The 21347-nt window shown below is 40.7% G+C and overlaps 1 protein-coding gene across 1 annotated transcript; it reads left to right on the top strand.

Annotated features, from left to right (window-relative positions):
• Positions 1–13277: 13277 nt before the first annotated feature.
• On the top strand, positions 13278–16484 carry LOC126656834 (uncharacterized). The gene is made up of 8 exons (XM_050351457.1): positions 13278–13322; positions 13830–13889; positions 14131–14232; positions 14391–14450; positions 14800–14853; positions 15278–15556; positions 15645–15752; positions 16077–16484. Exons 1-8 carry the CDS (start codon positions 13278–13280, stop codon positions 16482–16484), a joined length of 1116 nt encoding a protein of 371 aa, XP_050207414.1.
• The last annotated feature ends 4863 nt before the right edge of the window (positions 16485–21347 follow it).

The raw sequence follows: 21347 nt of genomic DNA, 5'->3' as shown, positions 1-21347 counted from the left end.
GGCAAGAAGAGAAAAAGGCCGGCGAGCCGAGGTGTGACTCCGGCTCCTGCTCCAGTTCCCCGAGCTACCGAGGTGCCAAAGTCACCTGCTGCCAAGGCACCTGCTAGCACGGGTGTTCCTGAAGAACCCCTACGGGGTGTTGACGCTGTCCCCCTCCGGGTTCGTTTACCGGAGGGGATCGAGGTGCCGGCGGGTGCCGAACCGGTCGGGAACATCCCGTTCGTGAATCTGGACTCTACCGAGACGGTGGATGGTCCAGCTCGGGGCCCAGCTGATCCCCGGGGAGCAACTGCCGAGCCCGCCGGTCAAAGCTCCAGGGCTCCGCCGACCCGAGTGCCTGATCTCCCGGACATCTCGTCGGGGTCGAGTACTACAGCCCCGGGTCCCCAGACCATCACTCGAGCCAGCTTTGCCGAGTGGGTCAGTAGGCACAACGATGGTCGACCAGCTACCCTGCATGACCTGGTCATTGCGGGCGACGTTGCTCGTGTGACCACTCTTCCTGCTGACCGGGAGCATTACAAGTCCCACAAGCCTGAGAACTTGTGGGCTGTAGTTTCCTCCTTCTGCCTCCAGGTAATTATCTTGTTTTTCTCCTCTCTTTTCTTGTTTTGTCTTTGTTTTTATTTTGACTTGTGTTTTTTTTTTATTTTATTTGCAGGCCTCACAGATGGCCTACATGGCCGATCAAAACCAGAGCAGGGTGGAGATCGACCTGACACTGGCCAAGGACCTTCTTCTGATCGAGAAGAAAAAGGCCCGGGAAGCTGAGAGGCGGGCTTCCGAAGCAGAGAAAAAAGCTTCTGAGGGGGCTGCCCTCGTTGTCACCTTGGAATCCCAGCTGAAGAGTTCGGAAGACCGCCGAGCTGAGGACCTCGGTGTGCTGGAGAAGCTGCGAGCTGAGGTGACTCAACTCGAGAATGACAGAGTCCTGGCCCGGGATGATTTCACCAAGCAGCTGGCCGACTTGACAACTCGGAACGATCTGGCTTCTAAGGGTCTTCGGGAAACCGTGGCCGACCAGAAGAAGAAGATTGATGAGATCACCCAGCGGGCTGAGAGGGCAGAGGCCGAGGTGAAGGAAGTCACAGGCCGGGAAGAGAAGATCTATGACGACTTTCGCCGCATCCTCTATGTCAGCGAGGTCCAGGCAGGTGAATATGTCCGAGGTCGATTCGGAGCTGAGCTGGATGTTTCTGATTTCGTGCTGGACATCGAGGAGTTGGGTCGGCGGGCCAAGGAGCTGCCTGAAGATTATGATGTGCCTGCCGACATCGAGGACTACCTTGCCGATGATCAGGGTCCGAGCTCCGACCCCCCTAGATAGTTTTAACTTAGATAGTTTTATTTTGTAAATCTCAAACAATGTTTTCTTTTGTATTTTTTGGAATATTGAGCCTCGAGCTCTCTTTTGTAAGTTTGGATATTTTCTTCCGTATATACTTGTTTTTTCTGAATGAATTTTTCCATTGTTTTTGTAATGTTGAGCTCCGAGCTCCTTTGTTATGCTTTGAATATTTTTGCAAAGTTTGGTCACTTTGGCCTTAGTATATATGTCTTGTTTTTTACTTGCCTATGTTCTCTTTGTTATACTCGTGTTATTTCTTTGAATGATGTTTTTATTTTCTATTTTTGAAAATTTTGGTTAAGTATGTGACAACACGTTTGCATACTTAATTCAAACTAGTTTCCGAGCTGGCTCCAGTAGTGTGGACTTTTTCTATCCTCTTGTTTTCATATGTTGGTTCTTAGTTGTTCATAGACCAAGTTTAAGCAAGTTGCTCGGCGTGGATAGCCTATTGTCTTGGGACAACCCGGAGTTGTTGTTGCTCGGGGTCGAGAATTGCTCGTAGTACGTTGGTGGTATCTAGCCCGTTTGTGGCATATAGCTCGCGGGTGGCACCTAGCCCGTAGATGGCACATAGCCCGTTGGTGGCACATAGCCCGTAGATGGCACATAGCCCGCTGGTGGCACATAGCCCGCTGGTGGCACATAGCCCGCTGGTGGCACATAGCCCGTAGATGGCACACAGCCCGCTGGTGGCACATAGCCCGTAGATGGCACATAGCCCGTGGATGGCACATAGCCCGTGGATGGCACATAGCCCGTGGATGGCACATAGCCCGTGGATGGCACATAGCCCGCTGGTGGCACATAGCCCGTAGATGGCACATAGCCCGTGGATTTTTTACCGAGTAGAGTGCTCGGGTTTTGGAAAAGACATAAATTCTTTTTAATCTTTTTTATTCATTGAGGGGAAAAACTTATGTTTGAGTTTTACAAAGGCCTAACTCAAACATAAGTGAAAAAACCCCTAGGTACCTCGAAAAAGTAAAACAAGTAACTATTGATAGTATTTCCGAAGAACCTGGGAGTTCCAAGTTCTCGGAAGCACTCTGCCCGACATGTGTGCTATTTTATAAGCTCCTGCTCGTCCGACCTCAGTGACTTGATAGGGGCCTTCCCAGTTAGGTTCGAGTTTTCCCACTCCAGCATTTCCCTTAGTAATGTCTGCCCGTCGTAGGACCAGATCGCCAACTTGGAAACTCAAGGGTTTAACTCTCTTGTTATGATACTTAGCCATTCTTTGCTTGTATGCTTCGATTCTTAGCGCTGCCTGCTCTCTTCGCTCTTCCAGTAGGTCTAAGCATAATTTCTGTTCTTCCACGTTCTTAGCCTCATCGAAGAACTGGACCCTTAGAGTTGGCATCCCGATTTCCACCGGTATCATTGCCTCGCACCCATATGTTAGAGAAAACGGGGTGTCTCCTGTGCCTGCCCTTGGCGTGGTTCTGTAAGCCCATATGACCTTCGGTAGCTCTTCCAGCCACTGTCTATCGAACTCCCCCAGCCTGGCCTTGAGCCCTTTTAGGATCGTCCGGTTGGTTACTTCGGTCATCCCATTGCTCTGTGGGTGAACTACTGAAGTGAAACGTAAGTCAATGTGCAAGTCGTTGCAAAATTCCTTGAAGGCTCGGCAGTTGAACTGCTTTCCGTTATCAGTTACCAACGCTCTGGGTATACCGAAACGACACACGATTTGCCTCCAGAAGAAATCCCGGATCCGAGCTTCTGTGATGGTGCTCACTGCCTCTACCTCGAGCCACTTAGTAAAGTGATCTACTGCCACTATCAAGAACTTTTTCTGCCCCGTGGTTGGCGTGAAAGGCCCCAGGATGTCAATTCCCCACGTTGCAAATGGCCAAGGACTAGTAATAGGGCACTGCTCTGTAGTAGAAGCGTGTCGGATGTTCTGGTGCCTCTGACAGTTTTCACACTTCTTTACTATCTCCTCTGCCTGTCTGACCATCAAGGGCCAGTAGTAGCCCTGCAACACTGCTTTCTTTGCTAACATGCGAGGAGCTATGTGTGCCCCACAAATACCTTCATGTATTTCTCTCAACACATACTCCCCTTCTTCTGCCGTCAAGCATCTCGACCACGGGTGGGTGAATGACTTTCTGTACAAGACTCCGTCGAGGAACGCGTAGTACGGAGCTTGTCGCAAGATTTTGTAGGCTTTATCTCTATTTTCTGGCAGAGTTCCATCCATCAGGTAGTGAGCTATACCTTGCATCCAATTTTCCAACGGCTGAGTTAGAAAAATGGTTTCATGGTTGTCGATACTGGAATGCTTTTGAACAGAGAAATGAGCCCCCGGTGTTTTTTCGTTCACTGTTGCTGCTTTGGCTAATACATCGGCCTCTTGGTTTTCCAAGCGAGGAACTTGCTCTATCACCCATTTTCCTCCGAGCTCCTGAATCTTGTTCAAGAAGAACTTGACTCTGTCCACGTATCTCCTCATTTCCGAATCCCGAGCTTCAAAAGTACCCAAGATTTGGCAAACGACTAACTGAGAATCACTCCTTATCGTTACGTGCTCGGCCTTGACCACGTTTACCATTCTCAATCCGATCAACAGAGCCTCATACTCCGCGGCATTGTTGGATGCCGGGAAATCGAATTTTACCGAGCTTCGGAGTGTGACTCCGTGAGGGCCTTTCAAGACTACGCCCGCTCCAGATCCATCCAGATTTGATGCCCCGTCGACTTCTAATACCCACCGTAGAAGTTGTTCGTCAGGTTCCTCAGGTTGGTCGCTTGCTGTGGTCTCAGCTATAAAATCTGCCAATACTTGTGCTTTCAGAGCCGGTCTTGGTTCATACCGGATGTCATATCCTCCCAGCTGGACCGACCAGCTGACCAGCCGTCCCGACATCTCTGGCCTCTGCAGCGCCTTTCTCAAAGGTTGGTTCGTACGTACTACAATGATGTGAGCCTCGAAATATCTCCTTAGTTTTTCCGCCGCCACCTTCAATGCCAAAGCAAATTTCTCAATTTTTGGGTATCTGACCTCCGGGCCTTTCAAGACTCTACTGAGATAGTAAACTGGGGTTTGCAGACCCTTATCCTCCTTCACAAGGACTGCTGCTGCTGTCTCGTCATTCACCGAGAGATATAAGTATAAGATTTCTCCGGGCTCAGGTCTACCTAGCACCGGGGGTGTGCTGAGGTAAACCTTCAGCTCTTCAAAAGCTGCGTTACACTCCTCTGTCCACTTGAAATTCTTTGTATTCTTCAGGATTTTGAAAAATGGCAAACATCGTTTGGCCGAGCAACTCATGAATCTGCCCAACGCCGTTACTCTCCCGTTCAACTTTTGTACCTCCTTCACCGAGCTGGGTGCTTTCATGCTCATCACTGCCTCGATTTTCTCCGGGTTGGCCTCAATGCCTTTCTCCGAGATGAGGTGCCCTAGAAATTTCCCCGAGCGGACTGCGAAAACACACTTTTCTGGATTCAGCTTGAGGTTAAAACCTTTCAGCTTTTCAAAAGTTTCTGCCAGATCCGCTGCATGTTCCTCGATTCCTCTAGATTTCACGACTATGTCATCCACATAAACCTCGACATTCTTGCCCAGTTGATCTTTAAAAACATGATTCATGAGTCTTTGATAGGTTGCCCCAGCATTTTTCAAACCAAAAGGCATCTTCTTGTAGCAATAGGTCCCGAGATCCGTTGTGAAAGCTGTTTTTTCTTCGTCATCTTTACTCATCGGGATCTGATGATATCCCTGAGAAGCATCTAAGAATGCATAGACCGCAAATCCGCACGTCGCGTCCACCAGTTGGTCAATGTTGGGCAGAGGAAAACTGTCCTTTGGGCAGGCATTGTTTAGATCAGTGAAATCTATACAAAGCCTCCATCTACCGTTGGATTTCTTGATCAAGACTACATTAGCCAGCCATTCAGGGTAGTCTACTTTCCTGATGAACCCGGCTTTCAAGAGCTTCTCCACTTCGTCTCGGATAGCAATCTGTTTCTCTAGAGAGAAAGTTCTTTTCTTTTGCTTGACAGGCTTGCATTTCGCATCCACGTTTAGCTTGTGCGAGATGATCTTAGGGTCTACCCCCCCAATATCCTCTGGCTTGTTGGTAAACTCTTCCACATACTGTTTTATCCGAGCTATGATAGCTTCCCGGTGCTCGTCTGGCCAGTCTACCCCCAGCTTTACATACATCTCGGATCCCTCTGTAAGTTCAATCGTTTCTAAGTTTTCTCGGGGTTTCTGAGCTTTTTTCTCTCTGATGAGCAGCTCGGGTGTATCGATGTTCATCGTTTCCACCGTGCTGCCCATAGTGGCCATGTAACATTGCCTAGATAGGGTTTGGTTTCCCCTGATAGTTATGACCTCGTTTTTCACTGGGATTTTCATCATCAAGTAACGAATACTAGTCACTGCACCTGTGCTATACAACATAGGTCTACCAAGAATACCATTATAAGCAAGAGGCATGTCAACTATCATGAACAGTGAACGTACCTTCCGTGTTGGTTCCGCCAGGATTCCCTCTGTTCCGTCCTCCTGAGGTATTTCGATGCCGAGCTCTAAGTCTAGCTCGACCATGCCCTCTGGGGTGACCGGAGCTCCCCCCAGCCCCAGGAGAGGAATGTTCACAGGCTTGAGGTCAGTCTTGGATCCTCCCATTGTCAAAAAGACTGACAGAGTCAACAAGTTAACCGAGCTTCCATCGTCCACCAGCAATCGTTTTACCCATTTTGATCCAATGATGGCCGATACAATCAAAGCGTCTTCATGAGGAAAATCTACTCCTTTCGCATCCTCTGGCCCGAAAACAATGTTAGGCCATGGCGACCCGGTAGATACCGACATGACCATCTTTTGCTTTTTCTTTCTGCGTTTGCGACCATACTCGGATTCTGAGGTTCCTCCTGAGATAGTGTTGATTACTCCCGTGACTTGTGTTTTCTTTGATGGGGATTGGGCTTCCCTACTCCCCCCGGGCTCTGACCTGACCGAGTTGACCCTCGTATTTCCTCGGTCTGGGCCCTCCTTGGCCACAACAAAATGTTGTAATCGCCCCTGGCAGACCAACTTGTCTATCTCGCTTCGCAAACGTCCGCATTCCTCCGTTTCATGGCCATAACCATCATGAAAATCACAGAACTTGGATCGGTCTCCATCTTTCACTAGCCTTGGTGGATAACGAATCTCTTCGTTGTTGTGCTTGATCCAGGATAGAATCTGCTCCCTTGGCGTGTTAAGTGGCACGTATTGTCTCGGTACTCCTGCTCGATCCACATATCCTTCCGTTCCTCCTCCAATACTGAAACTTGGCTTAGGACCAGGCCCCGTACTTGGCGGACTGGTCTGAGCATTGAATGGCTTGTTACCTCTGTACCCCGAAGTCTCGTTCAGAGGTCGGTACCGATCTTGGTTACGGTTAGATCCCTGAGTATTCTGCGTTTTACTGGGAACCGGGCTAGCCGTCCCGTAAGACTTCCTCTGCCTTTCCTCGTCGAGATTGATATAATTCCAAGCCCTGTCCATCAACTCGGTGTAAGTGTCAACCGGGTTGGTGATCAGGCTGTCTCGGAAGACTTGCATGCTGGTGTTATCTTTCATAGCATCGATGGCGGTATCATCGTTCAAATCTTCTATCATGATTGCCTCGGCATTGAACCGAGCAATGTAAGCTTTTAAACTTTCTCCCGGTTTTTGAAAGCACTTCTTCAAATCACTGGATCTTTTCTTTCGTTCGATGCTCGGGGCAAAATGAGTTTTGAAAGCCATAGCAAGCTCCCTGAAACTAGTAATAGAGCCCTCCTTGAGGTTCTGGTACCACTTTTGCGCCGCATCGCTCAACGTCGAGGGGAACACTTTGCACACTGTTGCGTCCGAGACACTTTGAACTCCCATGGCAACCTGAAAACAACTTAAATGAGTCATCGGGTCGGATTTACCGTTATATCTGTCAATGGGCGGATATTTAAACTTATCTGGAAATGGGTCATCCCATATAGCCTTTGATAAAGGGCTAGCAATGCCACAAGTAGTAAAAGGTCGAGACTCTGCCTTGTGCCCTTTGTGCCTATCCAGCTCGGCCTGGACCAGACGAGTAACCTCGTCATGCAAAGTTTTCTGATGCTGAGATGCTGCACCCGAGCTGTGAACACTCTCTGCCCCGTTTCTCCTGACCGGTGGGACTCCTGCCCTCGCGGTCCGCAGAGGATCTGCCTCCGGGTCTGGGTCTCCCCTCCCCAAACCAGCGTCACCGCGCTGTGTCCCCGGTGGTAGATTCTCGTCTTGCACCCCCTCCCTTCGAGGAGGAGGAGGATCATTCCGACCTTCGTCTCTCGGAAAAGGGCGATCATGCCGACCTTCGTCTCTCGGCAGAGGGCGATCATGCCGACCTTCGTCTCTCGGCAAATTAGTGTCACGATGATCTTCGCCTCTGGGTGCTTGATGCTCTGTGGGACCTCTAGGTCTGGGTCGTGGGTGATCGCTCCGACCTTCCTCTCTCGGAGGACGACCATCCTGAAACTCAGCAGCTTGGGGTGGGGGGGCCACGGGGGTGGCCGAGGGATTGTAACTTGGGTAATACTGGGACATGACTGCAAAGTGCATCTGCTGGGCCTGGTGCAGCTGGCGAGCCATGTATTCTAAATATTCTTGAGCTTGTAAGACCGCCGGAGGTATATCTTGCCCAGAAGTTGTTCCTGTTCCCGTAGCCACTAGTGTAGCGTCTACCGGGAAGTTGAGTTGAGTGGGAGACAAGGTATTGTGGAGGAAACTCTGAGGCACGGTGGTTCCTGGGGTTGATAAGTGGGTGTGACTTGCATCTGAAGCAAAAGGGTTCGCCCTTGGATAGTTTTCCAACCCATATAAAGGCACAAATCCAGCTCCACTGCCGGAGGCCCTGGATCCTCCCACCTGAGCATTCGCCGGAGGAGTTAAGCCAGTGATCACAGAGGTCCGACCACTAGCAGAGACTCCACCAACCAAGTTAGTATCGGCAACCGTAGTTCCCAGAGGATCTACCCTGTCCAAAACAGGATCATCAGCCATTGTTTCTTGTCAAGATCTGATCAGCAACGTCAAGAGAACCAGAGTAGAACAGGGGAATACAAAACGGATTCCCACAGACGGCGCCAAGTGATAAATCACCAAACAGGATCCGAGCTGTAACGACCTGCACACCACAAACAGACAGAGGTCAGAAAGAACTCCGGTGGGGGTCACCGGACGTTCACTCCGACGCTCAAGTAAGATTTGAGGTAAAGGAAGAAGAAGAAGAGAAAAGAGAGTGCTTAGAGTAGAGAAAAAGAAATTACCTAGGGTTTGTCCTTAAACCCTCTATTTATAGTTAGGGTTTAAGGACAAACCTGCCTTGCTGGCAGGCTGTGAGCCCAGTGGTCCCAGAAATCAGTTATGCTGACGTGGTGGAATATCCCTGCGGGAGGCACGGGTTGTTAGGTGTGTCAGAGGGAACATTCCTCACGTACCTGTCAGAAGATCTTCTGTGGTCCCAGGATCTGGTACACGAGTGAGCGCTCTTTGGACAGGACCTCGGAGCCCGGATAACTTGGGAGTTAAGTTATCATGATTTCCGTATCTGGGAGCAGCTCAGAGCTCGGACCAGATGGTCCGGTTTTTCGGGCTCAGGAGCTCGGCGCTCGGCTTAGGTTTAAGTCGAACATACTTCAGAGCTCGGGTAAGATTCTTGGTCCGACCTTATCAGGCATGATTGTCTCGGATGATGTTTGAATTCCCATCGATCCGGTGACCCCCCAAGTCATGCGTTCTATGATTTCAAGAAGGTCGGGAATTGTTACCAGGTCGGTGAAATGCTTGACTTAGCGATGTTCGTTCCTGGCGAGGTTGCTTCGCCCCTACTAGATGTGCTACGTTATCAATTAGTTTGTTAATACTGGCTTCTCTCATTCTAATTGGGTTTTACTTTTTATGAAGCGGGTTTAACTTATTTCTTGATGATATTGTGACGTTACATGTTTTGATTCGATTTCTGGTAATTTTTGTTGAATTTTAAGACGGAAGCTGTTGGGCATTTTGCAGCCTGCTTACTTTGGTCTTTTTCAATATTATCACATTGGTAGTATGTGGATGCTTGTGACTTTCTCAATTTGTAGGGTCAGAATTAATGGATTTCTTATCCATATTACACACCATCTGACCAACCCAATTTATGTACTTTAAAATTGGTAGTCCGGTTTTAACTGATAATTCATATTTAGTTTCTCTTTAAGGTATATACTATTAAACTATTTAATAAATGGGAAAATATTAAAGGTGGGCAATATATGACTTACAATACACAATATGAAGACTTGCAGAAGTATGTCTAAGAGAAAATAGTTCAATATGGTATTATTCTAGGTTCGTATCGAGTTACTTTTCAGTTTTCAATTGCACTTCATTTAAAAACAGTTATTCAATTTTTATTATAGACTACATCTCAAAATTCTTTCTATATAAAGTGACAGATAAGATTGTAAAGAGCAGCATTATTAAAAAATAAATTAAGTTAGTTTAGTTGATGTAGGTTCACATCAGGTTCACATCAAGTTGATTTTCGGTTTTATAAACTATTAAATACATTTCACTTAAAAGAGATACTCAATTTGAATATTAGCTAAATCTCAAAATTCTCTCTATATAATTAAAAATGTAAAGTGCATTAAGACAAATTTTATTAAAATAGTTCAATTGATATAGATTCCCACCAGGTTCACATCAGGTTGATTTTCGTTTTTATATACTATTAAATACGTTTCAATTAAAAGAGTTATTCAACTTACATTTTATTCAAACTAAATCTAGGTTGAACCAAATTAAAAATTATATTTTTTTAAAACTAAATTAATTTTATAGGAATGTGAGTTATTTTTAAATCGAATTAAGCGAGTTGGTTTGGCTGATTTTCTGTTTAATTCTCTTTACACTAATGCTTGTAATTTTTAATATTTAAACTAATAAATAAATAAATTTTTAATATAGCCTCAAACCAAACTACTGTTGATTCAGTTTACTTATTTGATTTTTACACACTCTAATTTAAACATAACACCAACGAAACTATAAGATGGCAAGATAAATGGTTATATTTTCATATGCTTTTCCTTTAACTTGAAAACAAAACACTGTTGTACATTTTCTCTACTACTCTATTTCTTAACTATCATTCAGCATACACATTGATAATTGAATTAAAGTGAATTAAAGTAGTTCAGTTGATGTAGGTCTACATCAGGTTCACATCAGGTTGATTTTCGGTTTTACAGTTTGTCAAATAAATTTCACTTAAAAGAGATATTCAATTTGTATATTACGCTTCTCAAAATTTTCTCTATATAAAATGTCAGTTAAGATTGTAAAGAGCAATACGACAAATATTATTTAAAATTGAATTAAAGTAGTTCAATTGATATAGGTTCAGATCAGGTTCACATAAGGTTAATGTTCGGTTTTATAAACTATCAAATACATTTCAGTTGAAAGACTTATTCAATTCTATAATAAAAATCAGCAACAATAAAGGTAAACATAACATCATCGACTTCAGACCATTTTGTATAAGTAGCATGGAACCACCGTTTTTTATTTGGCAACTGAGCTTTTCGAATATACATCATTCTTGTCTTTCTTTTTCAAATTTAAAAGGTAAACATTTTGAATCAGTTGAACGAACTGATTGTCTGTGGTTGTGATTTTAGTGCTCACACAATGTCCTATTTTCACCTTCTTCCTTAGATAATAAAACAATATATCAACAAGCTACCAACAAACAAGATGAGAAAATTAAGTTGATATAAAGTTCAAATGTGGTTATTATAACTCGCATATATATAATTAATAATTTAAAAAATATAAAAATAAAAATGAACAAATCTAAAACACATAAACTACTGCTAATTGGCCGACCAGGCTGATAAAGATGATACAACCAGAGTTTCATTTCAATTTCAGCAACACCAAGGCAAAGTCGAGGACACAATGAAATATGCGCTTCGTCGTAATTTTTCTTCCTAAAAACATACGCACACAAAATCGACACATCAACCTCTTAAATCGACAAATCAATTAGCACATGAATTATATCAGTACTTGCAGAGCAATCTACAAAAGCTAAACATATCACATGATAAAAACAAAATCAAAGCATTTAAAAACCTGAAGATATGAAATTAATGCTTTATTAAATTTTAATTGTTAGCGATCGTTTAAATTTAGCCAAACAAAGTCAGTAATGACACTCAAAATCAATTATTTTTAGCTATAATGAAATCTGTTTTACAGAAAAAGAGAAAAAAAAATCTATAATCATACTTAATCTTCCCCAAACTTCTATTTGAATGTCAAATTCTCTTTTACTGACCACCACATCTTTTAATCTCTTCACGGCCACGGTGGTTCCTACTTCAAGAACGGCTTTATAAGATGTTCCAACATTTTCTTTACCCAATACTTCTGCAGATGCTCTAATCAAACTATAATCAAGCATGAGAGAACTTCCTATACATAGCACATATCTATTAATTTTTCGAAAAGAAGAGCAAGACCTGTAGCCTTTCTTTTTGACTCCGACCACCGCAGTCCGACCTCTGACCACCGTTGAACAGAAGATAAAGAATCTAATTAAAGATTGCAACGGTAGTCAAGAACGTAGAAGAAGAGGGAAAGTGGGGGGAAAATTGAGTAAATCAAGTGCACAATAGTAACAGTAGTATAGGGTTAATTTAGTAACTTGTAATGAAAAGGGGTAGAGCTGAAAATCAACATTTTAAAAAAGGGGATTTTTGCTAAAAATATTATGTTGGGTCACTAACATAATGTTTTCAATTTTTGGGGTATATGGTGACATTTTCTCTTTGGGTTTTTTACATAAATCCCCCAAAACTAAGACATATAGGGGTATTAAGGTCATAGTGTCGCATGGGAGTGTGTGCTTAAGTGTCTTGGTCAACAAGTCAAGAAGATTTGACTTTTTCAGGAAATGAACGATCGTCCAAAAAGGATGAACGATCATTTATAACAGAATAGCTCAGCAGAATGGTGAACGGATGGTTCAACGATAGTATGAAGGATTATCAATGATTGTCCAAAGCGTAAACGATCGTTTAAAACGATATGTATGAAAAAAATAGAGCGAAACAAATTCATTTCTCATCATCTTTTCTCTCTCAAAGCTTCTAGAGAGTGAAATAAACCCTAGAGCTTATGTCCAGAGCTTCTAAAACATTTCCAATCCATCAAAACTTAATAATATCAAGATCAAACAAATAATTTGGGCTGCCATATGAAGATTGAAGCTTGAAGTGTATGAAATTTGGTGATTTTGTGCTAGAACTAGTAGAGAGTGTATCTTCTTCCATATTTGTTGATTTTCTTTGAAATTTGTAGGAGAGTTTCAAGAGGTAGGCTACCAACCCTTTGAATTATTTGGTGTTTTAATGTTTGTAAGTTATGGATCATTGGGGTTTTTGGTGCAATTTTGGCAACTTTGACGATTAAGATGTAAATATGGTTTGTATGTTAAATTTTACGTTTGATTTTAATTAATTAATGGATATGCATGCTTAATTAAGGGCTGGAATTGTTTGACTGAAAGTTGAACATGAATTTACTAGTAAAATATGAAAATTATGAGAAATTTGCTTGAAAATTGAAGATAGGAATTTTGTATAGATTGATACCGTGATTTCAATGATAACATGATTAATTTTTTGGAATTTTTTGTTTAGAATGATGTTTGGATTAATTTGTACGATTCAGTGTAATTTGGGTGAAATTGTAAGTTTAAGGGCCTTGTGGTATTTTTGCCAAATTTGAAGTATATGTGGTGATTTGTGGTAAAAAGTTAATTTATAAGTCCCTAAGGGCTGAATTAAAAGTATTTAAATATTTGAAATGGTTTATGTAAAAATAAAATAGAATTTGAATTCAAGGACTAAAATGGATGATTTCGAAAAGTTAAGAACTTTTTGGTACTTTTACAACGTAAGATTATTTTTGGAAAATTGATATTAAATTGAAATGGTTTTCAAATTAAATGATTAATGTGAAAATGAGTTGTTTAAAAGTATTTAAGTTGAGATTTAATGATTCGGACCAAAATGGTCAAAAGTAAAGATTAAGGGCCGAAATGGCAATTTTATCAAAAAAGTTTATTTTAAAGTTTGGGAACTGAATTAATATTTTAAAAGAGTTAAGAAAAATAGTTTGTAAAGTATTTGAATGATTTGAAGTAGAATTTAGCTGAGGACCAAATTATAAATTTTGAAAAGTTTGGAGCGTTGTTGGTAATTTAACCAACATTGAATAGTTTGAGCTTAAAGGGCTAAGTTAAGGGATGTATTTGAAAAAAATATTATCTTAAAGTCGAAATGTATTTGAGTTAGACTCAGAAATGAAAATATTAGTTTTATGAGATTTCGGTAAAGGTGGAATTTCTGAATCTCGATATACGAAAATGATTTTTATGATATTGTATTGGATTCCGTGGAGATAACCGGGCTAGTAAGAGGTACTGATAGCCGGCGGGTTACAGATTTTGTAGTTTCGCCAGTGAGTAGAAAACTCAGCTGACGAGGAACGGGAAATTATTTTGGAAAGGAAAATCGAGATTCGTTTAAAAGAGATTTTAAAGTTTAACGGAGTTAACCGTGACTAATGATTTTATTTAAAAGACGGAATTTGATTTTCAAAAGAAAATAAAGACCTACATGGTGATTTTTTATTTGTTATGTGTTATATAATCGGTATTGGTGAGTGTCTCCTAGAGTTAGGATTTTGTGTTGATTCTTAGGGGAATGTTAATTCGTGTTTACTTGTTAGATTCAGTGACTTCCGAGGAATCGGAATCCAAACTTTCAAGGAGTCATCCCACTATAAGGAAGAAGCACGAACTGTGAGTTGCACTTTACATTCCAGCATTAGTTTTGAAAAGTATATTATATATATTTGCAAAGGACCGATATAGTACCGACAAAACAACCTTTTCTACTGGGCGGCAAATAGAACTGTGTGTATACCAGTGGTAAAATAAATTTAATATGTTCTATCTAGAATATGTGGGATGCTAGACGCTGTAAAGTTTCGGGTCTAAAGGATAAGAATAGACTGTGGGTCTGTAGGATTATGTCAGACTAAGGGTCTGAAAGTTGGGTCTCCCGGCTGGTGGCACGGTGAGCTAAGCCCCGGTAATCTGAGGATTGATATATTACAGAAGTACGTCTGTATGAGTACTTTGTTTAGGTTGCACGTACGCAATTATTGTGATGAAAGTTGTGAAACACCAATATCTAAAAGATCGACGAGAAAGCCGAATAAATAATATCCAATAAAAATATTAATTCCTTGTTTATGGCTTCGTCTGTAATATATGGATATATGTATTATTTATTTTGCTAATGTTTATTTGTAACGTGTGAACTCACCAGTCTTAACTGACCCAATCAACAGTTGAACTTTTCAGGTGTGGTTCAACATTTTTGATATTACCTGCCAATTTCGTTTTGGTTTGTCGGAGGTACCTTTTTGATGAAGTCTAGAAGTACAGAGTATGATTCTAGATTTCTACAGTAGATACTACAATACTAAAATGTCTGTTTTTACCGACGGAATTTGGCGAAGGACGCAAATTCCGTCGGTAATTCGTGAAATAGCGACAGAAGTTGCGACGGAGCAACTCCGTCGCTATTTCACGAAAATTAATTCGTCGCTAATTTTGGCGGTAAATGGCGGGATGGAATGGCGCGTAAAAATTTATGAAAATTAGCGACAAATTTTGAGAATCTTTCGCTAATGCAGACAAACGTCATGAAACACAGCTTTTCATTCTTTGTGATTAGCGACAGACTCTCAAAATCCGTCGCTAAACACAATGATTGAAACGCAGCGTTTTAATTAATTTGTTAAAATTAACACTCTTGCAAAAAAAATTCTTTTGGGAGGACGAATTCGAGGAACGAGTCATCCGAACTACTTTCGAGAAGCATGCAGCGAACCGGTATTCTGACAGGTTGTCCACCTACAAGACTTCTCGTGAGAGAGACGTGTCCATTACAGACGACGTGTGGCAGGCTTGGGAGAGAGTTTGGGACTCTGATGAGGCAAAGAAGAAATCGGCCCAGGCGCGAGCCAATCGGATGAGCGAGCCGGCCCGACCTGGCACTGGACCGGTTCGACATACCGGAGGGTCGATGTCTGCTTTGAAGCATAAGGCTGTTTTGGTATTTACCGTTTATTTTAATTATGATAGTATTTTATGTTATATTTTTTTGTTAAATAAACTTATAAATTACTAAATTTGTCTGGCAGGCTAGGGAGCTGGGGCGCGAGCCGACACATGCTGAGGTGCATAAGCGGATGCACACTCTGAAGGCTGACCCGACCCGATTCATGGACGAGCGCGCGAGGATTGCAGTCGTAAGTATTTTTTAAAAATTTTATTATTTGAAAGTAGTATTCAAATAGTTTAAGTTGTTAAATAGTTTAAATATAATAGCTAAATTGTTGAAACACGTATTTTATTTTATTTGAATTAGGTATCTTTGTTGTTCCTTTGAATTAAGTGATTTGGTTGTTGATATATGCTATTTTGTACAATTTGAAGTTTGCAGGATTTCCCTGAAAAATGGATGATGTTCATTTTCTAAAAGAAATGATGCCGGATTTTTATTAAAAATAACGTTTTTGTTGTTTGAAACACGTAATTCATATGAAACTAATTGTTTTAAATTGTTTTTGTAGGAGCGTTTTGAGCAGGAGATGCTGGCCGCTACACAAACAGCCGAGGGGAGTACAACATCTACCCCAGTGGATCCGAACGAAGTTTATCTTGCTGTTGAGGGGGTAAGGAAGCGGCGTATCTACGGATTAGGCTCAATTGGTTCTGAGTACGTAGCCTCTCAACGGGGTACTTCTAGTAGACGAGCCGGCAGCTCCTCTCAGACCGTGTCGCCAGCCGCCGATGCGAGGTTCCGTACTGATCTCATCGCTCAGTTCGCGGATACGATCCGTGATCAGGTCCAGATTGCGGTTGCAGCGGCGATGGAGCAGATGCATCAGCGGGCCCCGGGAGATGTGCTACCCACTCCTCCACCACCGCCTCCAGCGGCTACTGATGACGTCCCAGATGACGACGTCACAGATTTGTAGTACTGTAGTGTCGGGACGTTTTTGGTATACAATTTTCATGTATCGTACATTTTATATATATATATATATATATATATATATATATATATATATATATATATATATATATTAGATGCTTTTGTATTTTCTGTGTTGTTTACCTTTCTGCAATTTGTGTATTTAAACAGGATTTGCATTTAATTAAAAATTCGGAAAAAAAACTTTTGCTCGGAATTAGTCATTTTCCCGACGGAATTATTACGTTTAGCGACGGATTAAATCCGTCGCTAAACACAATATATTTGATTGATGAATGCATTTGGTGACGGAATTATCCGTCGCCAAATGCCGACGGATGCTTATCCGTCGCAAAAAGCTGTCGCCAATTGGCGACAACTTTTAGCGACGGATTTGTGTCCGTCGCCATTTGGCGACGGATAATTCCGTCGCCAATTAGCGACGGATATATCCGTCGCTAAATGGCGACGGATTTTAGTGTGGCGTCGCTAATTCATTTAGCGACGCCACATTTGCCGACGGACTGTGTCCGTCGGGAAACAATTTCCCGACGGATTTTGGCTTTTTAGCGACGGAAAAATCCGTCGCTAAAAAGCACCTTTTTAGTAGTGACCCCATTCCAACCCAATAAAAGTCCCATTGATTTGTGTTTTAATTTATCTAAATAGTTGATTTTTGATGTTTTAGCAAGCTTATGGTAATGATTGCTAAGAAACACTTGTGCGCTAAGAAAGAAATCTTGTGATGGTAATGATTTAACTTGTTGTTTGTGGTGAAACTAAAAAATTTGTACATTTTCAATAATTAATTTTGACTTGTGTTGTAATTAGCAAAAATTCTAATTGGCCTTAAAAAGTTTTGCAAGTCATTTATTTAATTTGAAGGGGCTAATTGAAAATTGATGAGTAGTGTATATAATGATTGTAATTTACTTTTTGAATTGATTTTTCTTGAGGACAAGTAATTATTCAAGTGTGGAGTAGTTTGATAAGTCTTTATTTTACGTCAATTTACGATCATTTGTATTGCATATTGTAGTCTCTTATTGCGTAAAATAAAGAGCTTTATATTCACTTTTACCTTTTTGTAGTTTTTAATATAAAATGTAAATACTTAGCATTTCTGGAGTATAATTGAATAAACAGAGCAAAAATAAAATGAAAGTCAAGCCGGATTGATTCTATCAAGTCCAAGAAGAAGAATAATGGAGAATCAAGTCTAAATACAAGCAACATAGCCGCTGAATCAATCGCTGAAAGTTTAGATCGAAAAGCTCAAAATTCGCGCATATGTCCGCATTCGGATCATAAATGTAGCTAGAAATATCTAAGTAATATGATTAAACATTTCGTGGAAAGATAGGAGATAGGCCTACAACTTTCATGAAGAAACCGAGTCCAAATTCGGACTCCAACCGGCTCGAAATCGGCATCCAAGACAGAGCACTTGCGAACCAAGAATCGAATCGGCCAAATTTAGTGATTTTGGGTAAAACAACTGCTCAGCCGGCCCGGAGCCGACCCACGCCTTCCAAGCCGGCCAAAGACCGGCTGCGGACCTGGAAATTTGATTCTTGACAGTTTTGGGAAGTACGGGGCCTTAGTGAGCACTCATAGACATTCCATGTCGATATAACCTTGAGTCACACTCAAATAGGGATCTTCCTTGACTTGCACTCAAATAAATGAGCTTTGATTTCCATCAAACCCCTTATGGAAATGAGATAGGTCAAACTTGATTCACTCAAGCTCACTAGGGAAAAGAAAGAGAGACTTGATCACCACTCCTACTCTTTATGACAAGAAGATATGTCAAACTTGATTATCACTCAAGCTCACTATGGAAGGAAGATATTCTTGGCTTGGCTATCACTCATTTTGTGCCTATAAATAGAGTACTCTTGTGTAAAGATAGTCATTCACTCACGCATACAATTGTGTAGACATTTTCTATAATACAATCCTCTAAACCATTATTCTATTTTCACTTCTTTTTTTATATGTTCTTGAGGTGTAACAATTTCATTGTCATGTTCAATATGACAATGGATTGCTAAACCCTTAAACTAGGATTAGGGATGTAGCCTAGTTAGAGGGGAATTCTTGATTCATTAATGTTTTAAACAAGGTTTTTCTTTAATCTTCTTGAAATAATCATGAATATTAAGATTGATCACATTAATGTTTTTATCCTAGAATTCATGTGAAGTACTTGACCGTGAAGCATGAATTCGGATCTAGAGATTAAACATAATTTACTTAGAATATGAATATGCCTAAGGAATTGTGATGGCGTTAATTATTTTGCTTAATGGGTTTAATTAATTAACATTATTATTGGAAAATATCCAGAATTAATTAAACACACATTTGTGTCTTGGAAGAGAACAAATATATTTTAGAAATAATTGTCATGAAATTTTTTTTGAGATGTATTATTAATTATGATAGAAATTTCCCTCAACTATGGTGAACCCCGAAATCCTAGTTGCTTTAAATCTTGATATTTTACCAAAAATATTCGTCTACTTCTCTTTATTTAATTATTTGTTTTCAAAACCAAGCCAACTTAACTGAACGGTTACTTTACAAAAGTTAAATTAAATAACATTTTAAAGAGTTCGTCCCTTATGGACTCGACCTCGGAATACTCCGAGTATTACTTGCTACAATTGATTCTGTGCACTTGCAGTATTAACCGATCACTCGTCTTTCATGGCTACTTTAACTCAACAAATTCCTAACACTATTCTGAAATTACATTGTTTTATAAAAAAAATCCATAACCCTTGTTTCCAAACAAATCGCTCATTTTTGTTGTTTAGAGATAATAATCGGTTGAAGAAGCAAGCATAATCACGGACCACGGTCTTCACTGCTCATGAGCAAATCAGACAACCGTGTTCAGTCATTCTATTCTTAGTTTTATTGTTCTCGCTGCAGATCTTCAAGTTCATTTTATGTTTCCATTTTAGTAATAATAATTATTTGTTAAAAGATTACTAAAAGATCTTAGAAATTGCATGTTGTTTTCATTATCTTATGAGCGAGATATAAAATAAAACTGTACGATTTGAACAGAATGATCTCATCGGTTCATCTTCTTGGAGACGAGGAGGTGTTTTGGCGGGAAAGAAGGGGTTGCAGTGTTGCTGAGAAGGATAACATGGGTAAAGGTTTTAATTCTGCATAACGTTTTATTTGGTTCACATACATTCATATTTTATTTAAATGAATAATCTGTAGAAGAAAATTGCACGTGAGTGACTCAATCGTGGTTAAGTGTTTAATAATTAATACATCAAAGTTTTTTATTTATCTAGTCCCATTTTAAAGTTTATTTATTTAATAAGCCTTTGTACGTATAAATTTTTATTTATTTCATCCCTTTTGAAATTTGATAATGTGGTCTACTTTACATACACTGACGAAGGGAGGGGAAGGCATGGGAGTGTCATTACCCCCTCAAAATTTTCAAAATTGTTTAAACTAGCATCAAATTTTAATATTTTACAATTTAACCTCCTTTAATCTTTAAGATTGTTTACTTCATATATTGCCTATTGCAATTTGGCCTTCCCTATGTTGAAATCCCAGCTCCGTCACTGTTTACATACCTGTTGAGTTAGGTTGACACGAAATCTAGCAAGTTTTTCTATTAAAAAAAACCTTAGAAAAATTAAATAATCAAATAAAAGACGAGATAATAAAATGAACTTTTTTTATAATGAGGATTCGCTCACCCGAGTTAAAATCCAGAATTACTATCAAATCGCAGGACGTGGACTGCATGTAAGTCCACATATTTTGTTAATACAGGCTACAGTGGCCAGCAGTTCAGTTCCAACACTCTATATTTTTAAAAGAGCATAGTCGATGTGTAAATTTGCAACCATAATGTCCAAATAGCTGAGGTTCAAATCACTAAACTAAACCCGCGTAGGAATTGTTTTTGGCTAAACCATATGAATTACTTTTTTTTTAAAAATGATTATTAGATTAGCTCAATCACAAAGAAGTGGAAGGCAAAAGTCTTATAAAAAAAAGACAAGGCTACAAGAAATTACGGAAAAAAATCAGATTCCTATATACATCATTAGCCGAATAATCAAAATTCTTATTGTTGTCCTTGTAGAACATCACCGCATTAGAAATTGTAGAATAAACTAAAGAGTTAGTATCCATCCATTGTTGACTGAAAACTCTCTTGTTTCTTGATTTCCACAACTCCCAAATAAAGAAGAACCAAATGATTTGCCACAAAATTCGATATCTCCTGCTTGATAAATTACTCCATAAATCAAAGAATTGATGAATTGAGCCCGGGGTTGTCCATTGAAAAATACATAAGTTCAATACCGTGTTCCAAGTATGCCAATCAAAACGACAATGGAGAACAATGTGAATGCTAGATTCTTCCTCATAACAAAACACACAAGAAGAATTGATTACGGGACTCCTCTACGAATGAAAATAACATTCGAGGATATTATATCGATAGCCAAAAGCCAAATAAAAAATTAATACGAGGGGGAATTTTTAATTTCCAAAAGTTCCTATAAAGAGGATCATTGGAATGAACCAAAGTCTGTCGAAGAGCAGAAAATACTGATGCCTTATATAATTTTCCCCTCCGATGAAACCGATCAGGTCTGGTAGAAGGAGAGTGACCGGAGATCTGCTGTTGAAGGAGCTGGAGCTGCCCTTGCTCACCAATGCGAAGTCTGCGTTTCCAGCTGAAACAAAAAAAGCTGATGATTGGAGTCGTATATATCAGCAACTGAACACTGCTTAGTACGGCTGAGAGCAAACAAAGATGGAAATTGGAGATGAAGAGCTCTATTATTAGTCTAGTTTTCATGCCAAA

The sequence above is a fragment of the Mercurialis annua genome, linkage group LG7 (genome assembly GCF_937616625.2).
Source record: "Mercurialis annua linkage group LG7, ddMerAnnu1.2, whole genome shotgun sequence".
Lineage (NCBI taxonomy): Eukaryota > Viridiplantae > Streptophyta > Magnoliopsida > Malpighiales > Euphorbiaceae > Mercurialis > Mercurialis annua.
This window is presented reverse-complemented; position numbering and strand designations above follow the sequence as displayed.